The sequence below is a fragment of the Sphaeroforma arctica genome (assembly GCF_001186125.1).
Source record: "Sphaeroforma arctica JP610 unplaced genomic scaffold supercont1.206, whole genome shotgun sequence".
Lineage (NCBI taxonomy): Eukaryota > Ichthyosporea > Ichthyophonida > Sphaeroforma > Sphaeroforma arctica.
This window is the reverse complement of record NW_014040352.1, coordinates 2,554-13,460: the sequence shown is the minus strand read 5'-3', so window position 1 is coordinate 13,460 and position 10,907 is coordinate 2,554. Positions and strand designations below refer to the sequence as shown.

General features: G+C 40.6%; 2 protein-coding genes across 2 annotated transcripts in view; one reads left to right on the top strand and one right to left on the bottom strand.

The window, feature by feature from the left end:
* Window positions 1-347: 347 nt before the first annotated feature.
* On the top strand, window positions 348-5,530 carry SARC_03859 (hypothetical protein; the record flags this gene model as incomplete). Its single annotated transcript, XM_014302327.1, has 12 exons — window positions 348-354; window positions 476-646; window positions 1,036-1,229; window positions 1,581-1,802; window positions 1,993-2,132; window positions 2,376-2,567; window positions 2,833-2,928; window positions 3,188-3,316; window positions 3,594-3,668; window positions 3,944-4,027; window positions 4,240-4,371; window positions 4,568-5,530. The coding sequence occupies 12 exons, from the start codon at window positions 348-350 to the stop codon at window positions 4,929-4,931; spliced, it is 1,806 nt and encodes a 601-aa protein (XP_014157802.1). The 3' UTR covers window positions 4,932-5,530.
* Window positions 5,531-5,586: 56 nt separating this feature from the next.
* Window positions 5,587-10,907, bottom strand: part of SARC_03858 (hypothetical protein) — a 6,096-nt gene continuing 775 nt past the window's right edge. The window contains exons 2-10 of the mRNA XM_014302326.1: window positions 9,459-9,535; window positions 9,131-9,222; window positions 8,467-8,503; window positions 7,777-8,000; window positions 7,347-7,393; window positions 7,070-7,172; window positions 6,762-6,844; window positions 6,272-6,417; window positions 5,587-6,046 (exon numbers count right to left, since the gene is read on the bottom strand). Coding sequence (XP_014157801.1) covers window positions 5,926-6,046; window positions 6,272-6,417; window positions 6,762-6,844; window positions 7,070-7,172; window positions 7,347-7,393; window positions 7,777-8,000; window positions 8,467-8,503; window positions 9,131-9,222; window positions 9,459-9,535 — 930 coding nt within the window. The 3' untranslated portion in view covers window positions 5,587-5,925. The remainder of the gene's footprint in view (window positions 6,047-6,271; window positions 6,418-6,761; window positions 6,845-7,069; window positions 7,173-7,346; window positions 7,394-7,776; window positions 8,001-8,466; window positions 8,504-9,130; window positions 9,223-9,458; window positions 9,536-10,907) is intronic.

The window sequence follows — 10,907 nt, the reverse complement described above, 5'->3', positions numbered from 1 at the left end:
ATTTATATTGATATTTATACATATATATACATATACATATATATATATATATATATATATATATATATATATTGTGTGGGTGTTTGTGTGGTTGTGTATGCTTGTTTGTGGGTGCGTCTGCGTGTGTGCGCGTGTTTGTATTTGTACGTGTGTTCGTATCTAGTGTCGCTTTCTTGTAAGTGCACTTCTTCCGCTTGTCTGATATGAATATGCTTAGGATTGCATGGTTTAGAATTGATTATATGGTTTGTCGTGCTAATGATTGGATGTATCATTATTGTCCTACGGAGGTCGATTAACTGGCTCTTACGTACTTACAATAAACATTCATGTTGGATAGTATTCTCATGGGCGGTAAGTGGTCAGGTTGACCTTGCGCGTGCTGTTATTAACACTCGCATATACAATTGTCAATACGTGCACACTAACTCATAAGGAAGCAATTTTTTTTTGACTTCTTTCTCACTAGAATCAGCGAGCTCTCCAGTGACATCGGGAGTAGAATTTGAAGATTTGAAAAAGGCCCTTGACGAAACCTCGGTCAGTACAGAGAATGTTGTAAAGAACCATGTGAAGAAGATTTACAATTCTGCAGATATTGTGAATAGCCTGCTGAATGTCGAGGGTATCGATCCCAATGCAGTTGGTAAGTATGCGCGAGACTAACCACTTTTATGTATCATACGAGCCTCTGTAGACAGGCTTAGCCAATTCGATTTCGAGAACATTTATAGTGAACCGACGATATGCAGCATGTTACAGATATGTCACCATATTGAAACTGGAGTACTGCGCGGATTAATGATAAGCGAGTTAGGATGGTTTCAATCACCATTCGCGTCTACGATCGGCTTGATATATCGCGATTATTGTGCACATATGGAGGGACAACATCGGTTGAGATTCTGTACATGGAATGTCATGCATTTGGATGTGTTCGAACTTATTTTACACAATGAGTAGCATAATCATCTTGATCAGTATGTTTACACATCCAAATTCACCTACAATACACCAAACGAATTTGATGCACAGTTCATAGTGAGTTGTCAGACAATGATGTGTCGGAGAACGAGGACGCTGGGGAACCTATACAGCGTCGACCTATGACAGTGGAAGAAAAGGAAGAGGTTGAGGATCAGATGAAGGCTGCCTCTTACCACAGAGATGCAGATGACGTTGTTCTCGCCCACGCGTGGTCTTTTTGGATCGATAAGAACGTGAAGAAGGTATGAGAGCTAATTGGACGCCCGGGATGGGTTCAAACATTTACGAGGGTGACATTGATGTCTGGCATGTAGCATTGACACATGTCTGTATCAGTCGTGTTGTTGAACTGATGTCATAATATCCGGTACCAACAAGATATAGAGCCATTTCACAAAAATGTTTCCACAATCGGCGCGCAACGCTCTCGAGCACAAGACTTCCTGTATCGATCTATAATAGTGTGTACACCGTTCTTATGGAATATAGTTTTTGTGTAGTCGCCCATTATAAAGCATATACCACATCTTTCCACGTCCGAATTGCTACGCCTCACTAACACATCCCGCGTCGGCATTGTACGCATTCTGCAGGGTGTTTCGGAAGAGTCGTTCATGGATTCTCTGCATCTATTGGGCACGTTCAACACGTCTCATGGGTTCGCTGAACTTATGCTGCAATACAGTGACGAGCTCATCAATATCCACAACCAGAGTGAGAAGTGCAATATTCGCTTGTTTAAGGAAGGCATCTTACCCACACGTGAGGATCCTGTCAATAAGACAGGGGGGCAATACGTAGTCTTTTTGCCGAAGGTACGATTATATTTTTGTTCGACTTTTGAAAGAGTCACAGCATGATCCTTATTTGCGTGTTCAATTTTCCGAATTGCCTTTTTCACTGATTTATGTTCTATAAAGACTTGCAGATTTGGTTTGTTCAAAGCATGCTATTATGAAGAAAGTAAGTTTCATTGCCAAGTATCTTCCATCGATCGCTGTACAGGATCGTAGTGAGGTGAAGAGATTGTGGTTGGATTTCATGATCAGCTGCATTGGAGGCAACTTGTCGTTGCGAGGCTCAATCAACGGACTGGTTCTGGCCATGAAGAAGAGAGGAGATACAGTGGCTGTATGGATTGATCGGTGAGTACAATGGGTCGTTTTTCGTTAAGCATCATGTGTGTGTGTGTTCGTGAGTTTGTACTCAAACGGTCTGCCTCGTTCCCATGATTTCCTAGGTAAGCCTGTCCACGTTTTTATACATGTGTGAGTCCCACCTGCTGATTTTGGTTGCTAGCTCAACATTCAAGCCTGTTTCATGGTAGATTCGACACACTGCCTTGGTGAGACTGTATTCTCATCAAATATCGTTCTGTACGGTTACAGCGGTTGCCATCCAAGTTTCTACACAGAACAGAAGAACAACATCACTACCGCTACCAGCATGGATGAGCACACGCGCATCAAGTACAACAATCACTTCATGCACTCGAGACAGAACTCTAATCAGCCTACGTCCAGACAAAACTCCAATCAGGGTAGTAGAAATGTGTCGCCGTTCGCCAGTCCCCGTACCAGGTTTGTTGACATGCAAGAAACTCAGATTACGCAGAGAAATACATATTGCCTATGGTTTGGGAACCTGTTGTGTATGAGTTAGCATGCATAGTTGCTTACGTTCTACTTAAATTGTGTTTCAGACGACATTCAATGGTACTGTGCTCAAACGTGAAAATTATATTTTTTGTGCTGATTTGGGTTACAATCGACCGTTTACACCTGTAGGGCTCTACTATACACACATTGTCGTTAAGAGCTAAATGGGGCTCATGTATCTCTACAGGCGCAAATCTTGTGAGAATAATCTGAACTTCAGTCCTCTGCCGAACAGAGGATCATCCCCGATGACTTTCAGACAGGCTTCGTATGAGCCTGATAGGTAAGTCGGGCGTCCGCATAAGTGACATATGCACTGAGTTTACTTCGCGAATGATCAACTAGGCGGGCCACTATACTGCCAACCGAATCGTTGATCGTTGCTAGACATTGTAAAATGCACTTCGATAGTTGCCTTCGTAGACATCTCCTCTTCATCATTTCAATCACGGGCCTGTCAGGCAACATAAAAGCTCTGTATACCTGCTTGTTCAGTCGATATATACCACTTCATTTCCATTTCACATCATGTATTAATATAGCCGAGCTGGCGGTCCTAGGAATGCCAACGCATTCAGAAGCAGTCCTTCGCTAGGTCCTAACAATAACGGAGGCTTCCGTAGCCCTCAACCCCAGAGGACCAGCAGACAGCCATCGTACAACTCGGAAGAGTATGTTTTCGTCTACTAAAGTAGCATTACTCTGAGACAATTTGCTTCTATATGCGAGCCAATCAGTTTGCCTTCTTATAATGACGTCGCCATCTTGTTGCCTATAGACATCTGACTCATTGCTGAATACGTCTTACTGCGTGTTTCGTGATCTCAAGGAGATCTTTTTTCAGTAGACAGCGTTCTTTTTATTCTCCTGTCTTGTTTAGTGCACTATTTGGATGTCCAAACTCATTACCTACTTATCTCATGCTTATCTCACCCACAATCGACGTAGTCCCGGAAACACTCGCAGCCCTCAACCCCGAAACAGTAGTGATTTCAGGCGCAACACCTCTTTTGATCCCGAAGGGTAAGTAACGAGTTAGAGAAAGCCACAACAGTCCACTTTTATATCATCTAAAACACCTGTCAAAAAAGGGAAATTTGCGAGTTGCTTGCAATTCTTGTGAAATAGCACGTATGTGAACGAGCGTATTGCTTCTTGGAAAGATTGGGTCGACATCAGCTTTAGTATTGTTGCGTGCATACAAACTACAATAGACATGAGCATGTGGTATTTTCAAATGCCGATTCGAAGCTACAAGGACTGTTACCCATTTCATTTCTTTTCCCGTTCGAGAATAGAAATCTTCGTCGAAACGATAGGTATGCTTCAGAAAGCAATATGAATCGGATCGGCGCTTATCGACCCCCTGGCTCCTCGAACGAGTAAGTTTTCACATGCAAATGGTCGCATTGACTAGCCCCTGCACTATTATCGTGTATACGTCGTTTTTCTAACGCGCGCTTAGTATTTGTCGCTACTAAATTATCTAATCACGACTGAACACGACGCGACATACGCATGCGAGAATCTAGTGAATGCTTGACTATCTATACCCATTGAAGTGTGTTTCTTCTCTCTCATATTGGACGGAAAGTCGTGGTAGGGACATGGAAGCGAAGAGTGTTGGATCTCTAGCCCCCAACGGTGGTGCACGAAGCCCAAATGTTGTGCGCCAGCCATCAAACGAGCTTCAACAACGTAAATCTGACGCTTCAACTTCTTGGAGGTGAGCATACTTGCCTCTTGAATGTCTTAGCATTGTTGTGGTTTGCAAATTTGGGTGATAAGAATGTCCTTTGTTGCCATGGTTGTGAAGCGGTGAAAAACCGAAACCCCATGTGGTGCGGAGATACATAGCATCCAGCGAATACAATCCTGAACCATTCTGAAATCACTTAATTAATCGAAATCAAAACATTCAGGTCTCCACGAGCCGCTCAAAAAAAGAGTTCGCTTGAGTTCGAGGCCATGTCGTCAGCAGCATCTTTCGAGGGCATGGACAAGACCGATTCCTCTAAAGCCAGCACGGCGGGCGAGGACAAAGCGGCTGCTGGAAATTCTACTGGCACAGCCGAGGCGAAGAAGAAGAACAATAAGAACAGGAACAAGAAGAAAAATCCCCATCGAAGTGATAGCAAGCCTAACGGTGAAATGAATGGTAGCGCCACTAAAGGAAAGCCTGCTAGTCCAAAACCTGGCAAGAAGTCTGCTAATAGTACCAGTGGAAAACCTGACGCGGCTAAAACTAGCACCACCGTTGAAATTCCTGCTGAGCCTAGCAAGTAGACAAATGTCGTGCCAGCAAGATGATGTTGGATCGGATAAGCTACGTTCGAAGAATAACATATGTTGATCTGCTCTCAAAACACGGCAAAGTCCTTGGATGTTGTCAGTGGGGACACGTGCTATTGTTTTATTAAAATAGATCGCGGCTTGTCATTTGCAAGGATTCAGTTCGGGTTTGAACTAAATTTCATTCTCATTCTATAGTTCATAAGTTAGTACAGGGATGCTTCATCTCGTACACGTGAATTACCCAAAACATTCCTGGAACAGATGCGTTACTTTTTTGGCAGAGGGTCAATTGGTCACGCATGTATATTTTACAGCCAGCCCAGCCCAGTCCTCAAATACGGAGTCCGTCAGCCCTTTCTCTTCTCGCCATCTGACCTACAATGGCGCACTATACAATACAAGCAAATACAGGTGCTCTCAGTGCCTCTGACAGAGACTGCCTGCTGTTTACGCGAAAGTTGACTGGCATTAAGTAGCGATTGCATTCTGCTGGTTCGATACCGAGTTCACATGTATCGGTTCCCAAGTTTGTGTGAGGCAAGTTACTACCGTAGCTCGATTGAATGAGGAAATAAAAAACAAATTATGCACACAACTGTTAGTGAGCGCGCAATTGTAACAACGAGATGGATATCAAACCTGGCAATTCGTATATACATATACGCACACAAGTGCACACAATTGGTTTATTGAGGACAATCGAATCTCAATTGCATAACTGGGTGTTCCATACGAGTGTTAGCTATCTATCTATCTGATACTTGCGGTGGTCCTCCTCCGGTGTTGAGGTCTCCCATTTGCGTCACTTTCAAGAGCAACGGTGCCCCACTACGAATCTGGACTATTCGCTAAATGTCAGACAACGTGCGCAGAATCGGGAGTATGGGGACAAACTATAGCAGTCCTCTCTGGTCAGTCACTACATTCGGACTCTGGACACTGCAAGTGCGTAAAGGCAGTTTCTCTGAATTCACGATGATGTAGATCACCAGTAGTCCGAGTCTCTCTCCCTATTGCCACCACCACCGCGTGATGAACCCCTACTGCCGCCACCACCGCTCCTGCCACCGTAAGAATAACCGCCATCATCATCTTCATCGTCGTACCTATGAGATGTGAGATACATCAAGCGACATTTGTGAATAGTTCAGTTCTATGCTTATTCGATAACGTCCTTAACAATGATTAAAAAACATCCGCCCCACACTTGTCCGCCATCAAATGTAAGCTATCATTCGTCTAACGTCGATACTCAAAATCAACCTGGAGTCTCAATCCGCCGGAGCTGTTTCATACTTTTCTGATTAGCAAATCAAAATATCGAAACATACCCTCCACGACCGCCTCGGCCACCTCCGTAGTCGTCACGGCCAGCGCCGCCGCCGCCTCGGCCGCTGTAAGTGCGATTCTCGCCCCTGTCATTACGGTACGATTTGATCTTGACACCTTTCGTATCCTTGATTTTTTGCAACACAACCTGGACCAAACAAAAATACACAATAATGAGTATCAGATGTAAACGTTCAAGTCAATCACTGCAATAAACGAAGCCGCTTATCAAATTACTCTGACTCTAATGGAGAACGACAAACCCGCCAGCAGCAGCATACCATACTTGGAAACTATCATACACATCTGCGAAATGACCGGTCTAAGTAGTGCATAGGAACATGCTTGCAGTTCTCGAACCCGAACAAATATTACACGATCATATTCAAAGGTCTGCTAAACATCTTACACCCAAGCACCTGCTTGTAGAATCACAATGTGATTGACAACAACTGTCCGCGAGCAACGCGTGTAGTTCTCGACTATACATACCTCCTTTAGCTCAACAGTGTCCGGCGTGCAAAATGTTATCATCTTCTGGTCTGCCATGACGATATTAAGGAAATTATCCTCGCCTGTATATAAATAGTAGCAAGACATCATTGAGCACCTCAAAAGTTACATATTGAGTAATGTGCGAAGTAGCCTTGGCAGCTGAATCCGACGAAGCACGCTTGGCAATCGGAGATACTAAGTATGATCACTAGCCATAAGCATTATTGCTATAGCGACTCCGTCTCCAAACCCATCATTTGACAATACATACGGAGCCAAGCGCGATCGATTCACAAATTGCATACCTCTCTTGTGATTGATTGTCTTCACCTTGCCGTAGTCGAAGAAATATTCGCGTCCTGCATCTGACGTTACGTAGAAGCCGTCTCGTTCAAAATCGACAGCCACCTGATATATTACACAGGTTATCACCAATATGGATTATTGAGAAAATCAACCTAAATTTAGTAAAAACTAAGTTGAATGCAGATGTATAATCAGGTAAATTGAGCCTATATACATAAATATCAGCACACTCGCCCTGATGGCATATACTTAGAAGTTGACATGGAAGTACCATACCATCTCTTCGGGCCTTTTGATTACGGAATATTCCAACCCACTGACGCCTGGAATAAAATAATATTATATTATGAGTAGGAAGTGCATCAAATGTTCAGAATATCGCCTGTGGCGCATCCTGACGCAAGCTGTAGGTGGCCATTAGCTGATACCCCTTTCCTGTCAGATGGTTGTGTAGAATCATGAGTGGTTGTCCCACAATTATTACGTAGCGTAACTATGAGGCTCGTAATGTGCATAATTGAAGGTAGGACTCAATCGGAATGAAATAAGAACCACACGTTCGTATCGTGATATTTGGATACGCTTAATAGCCACAACAGCCTCTTAATACTGTATATACATATGAATTGTAATCTATGGACGACCGCCCCTACACCTTATGGCATTTATCTTTATAGAAGGTGAAGTGTGACATTCACAAACTCACCTGTTGCGTTCCATGACTCACGCGCCTTTGCTCGGTACACATTCCAGTGCAGCTTGATGCCACCTCCGTAACCACCATTATCACCATAGCCTCCACGGTCATCTTCGTCATCGAACACGTCTCTTTTGCCTCCATATCCACCGCCTCCGCCACGGCTACCGCCACGGCTACCGCCACGGCTACCGCCACGGCTACCGCCACGGCTACCGCCACCTCCGCCACGCCTGTGGTACAGCGCATCAGATAGATATAGTGTGTGTGCAACAAATTATCAAAGACGCACGGTGTCATTGCAATTTTATAGTAGTTCAGGATCAACTGGTGGCACATTATTGCACTTCTGACAGCGCGCATACTTTGGTAAGAACCGAAGATGCAATGCTGTCCAACCCGAATAATTGTTTCGGAAATATCAGAAAAAATGTACATTTTATTTCAAGCCGCATGGTTTTTCTAAAGCAATTTAGCTCTAACTTGAAGTGTGTAAACAGATCAGATATATATATATATATATATATATATATTTACATATACATACATACATACATACATATATACATATATATCACAAGTCATCCATACTACTTAATCTTATAGTAACAATTCATCGCAAACCAAAATTGGCCTGCGCAAAACGGATCCTGACTCAACGCTTTCTCACAAACAGATCGTTTCATCCCATCCACATACCCATAGTCGTTCCCGTAATCCTTGTTGCTCTCATATCCTGTGTGAAGAGGGCATGGTGTTTATAAATAAACATGCTGATTTACCTGTAAATTACGAAAGACTTACCACGAAAGCTACAACAGCGTGAATTTGCCTCCTAGAACAAGTGTGGCCAGGATAACACTTGTAGGTTTATACCTTGATTCAGATAACATACATCAGTACTCATGATGTATTATATGATTTGTTCTCGGTTATGAGTTAACTGACACACCGTGAGCATAAAAAATAAATAGTAGTACAACCACGAAAATTCGTGAATAGGATTCCAGTGGTTGATGAAACATAACATAAAGCTACAATACGCAACTCTTCATTACACTCCAAATATATAATACGATCAGCTCTGGACTATGAACTAACCAATACACCGAGAGTATTGGAATAAATATATATATTACAGTGGACAATATTTACTGCTAAATCACAAAAACCCGCCAGTAGGATCCCAGTGGCTAACGAAGAGTAACACAAAGCTACGATACGCAGCCCTCCAGTACACGTAGTGTATGTATAGTAAGATTAGCTATCTGGATTCTGAGCTAACTAACAGACCGTGGGCATTGAAATAAAAATATAAAACAGCAGTTACTATTAGTATTAACCACGAAAACCCGGTACATACCACCGTAGTAATCGTCGTCACCTCCATCCTTGTATCGGCTACCGCCGCCGCCACTGTCACCACCATATCTGTGGGGACTGGGGCTGCGTCGACTGTTGAAGTAAGATAAGTTAAATCGATAAGGCAGCGCCAGACAAATCTTAACACAGGAATTTTGCTTACAGGGGAAGCACGTCTTATGTTTTCCTTGCGAGTACGACATGTCACTTTCAGTATGCAGATACGGATGGCATCAGACGCTCTGAAAAGACGTACAAAGATATCAATATAGAACTTATGAAACTTACGACCACTTTAGTTGACAACTCTTTGTGTACATCAAACATACTCATCACCATCATATCGATCATATTTATTCGCCCGGCGGCCACTCTCTCGATCATAGCGATCTAGCGCAGCAGACTCCTGTACATATAAGTAATGTTAAAAGGTGCATAACGATTTATGGAAGGTAATATTGATTGAGTTGCAATAATATCAAACTAATAAACTGAAAAGACAAAGATCGTATGTAGGTAAGGCAATATGAATTTGAATATACAAACCTTAATTGAATAGATCTAAGATGAAGAACTTCCTGGGGTGACAACTAAATATGGACGTTAGGAAGATTATTACAGCAAGTTCTATTTCAAGGTGACAACTGCCAAGAAGATCTAAGTTTGATGTACATAAACACGATACAACGAACAGAAACAGTAAAAATATAAATTCACCAGCAAGCGGGACTAAACTTACAACCGGAACCCTTTCTTATTGATAGACGGAGAAAGCACAATATGGATGTATGTTACTCATCAATCCTGTGATCACATGATGCATACATGTATGCATGTACATATACATATAGGTGTGTAGATATATATGCAATATAGATAAAATAAATATACATATACAAATATACATATATACAAAAATAAATATATATTCATGTGTATAAGTAAATAGTATATAGACGAATTTATATATATATATATATATACTAATATATGCATATGCATATGCATATATATATATATATATAAATACGTATATACATATGTATAATATATATATATATATATATAGACGCATTCGTCAACGCGTACACGTACAGGAATACATACACACTTACATACACACATATATATACTTGTATATAAATATTTTTATATGTATGCATATATATTTATACCCATTCATATATTTATACACATGCCTATATATATTATATATATATATATATAAATGCGTGCGTGTGACTATGTAAAAACATACATACATATATATGAATAAATGTGTGTATAAATGTATATGTATATCTAATATATGTCTATTTGTAAGTAAATAGATATTTAAACACATACACATATCCATATATATATTTATACATATAAACATATATACATGCATATATATGAAAAATATCTCTTCTTGTATATGTATTTACACGCATATATATATATATATATATATATATATATTTACACATATACATATACCTATGTAAATATATATATATATGTTTGTGTGTTTATAATTTCTAAATTTATGAAATTATATACATGTTTTTATAAATAATTATCTCTAGATATATGAAAATATTAAATCATCTTCATTTATCTCTAGATATATGTGAATATAAAATAGTATACATGTAATTTTATAACAAATATGCACGTGTATATATATGAATACATATATATATATATATATATATATATATATATATATATATATATATATATACACTATATATATATAGTAGTATAGTGTATACTATATATATACATATATA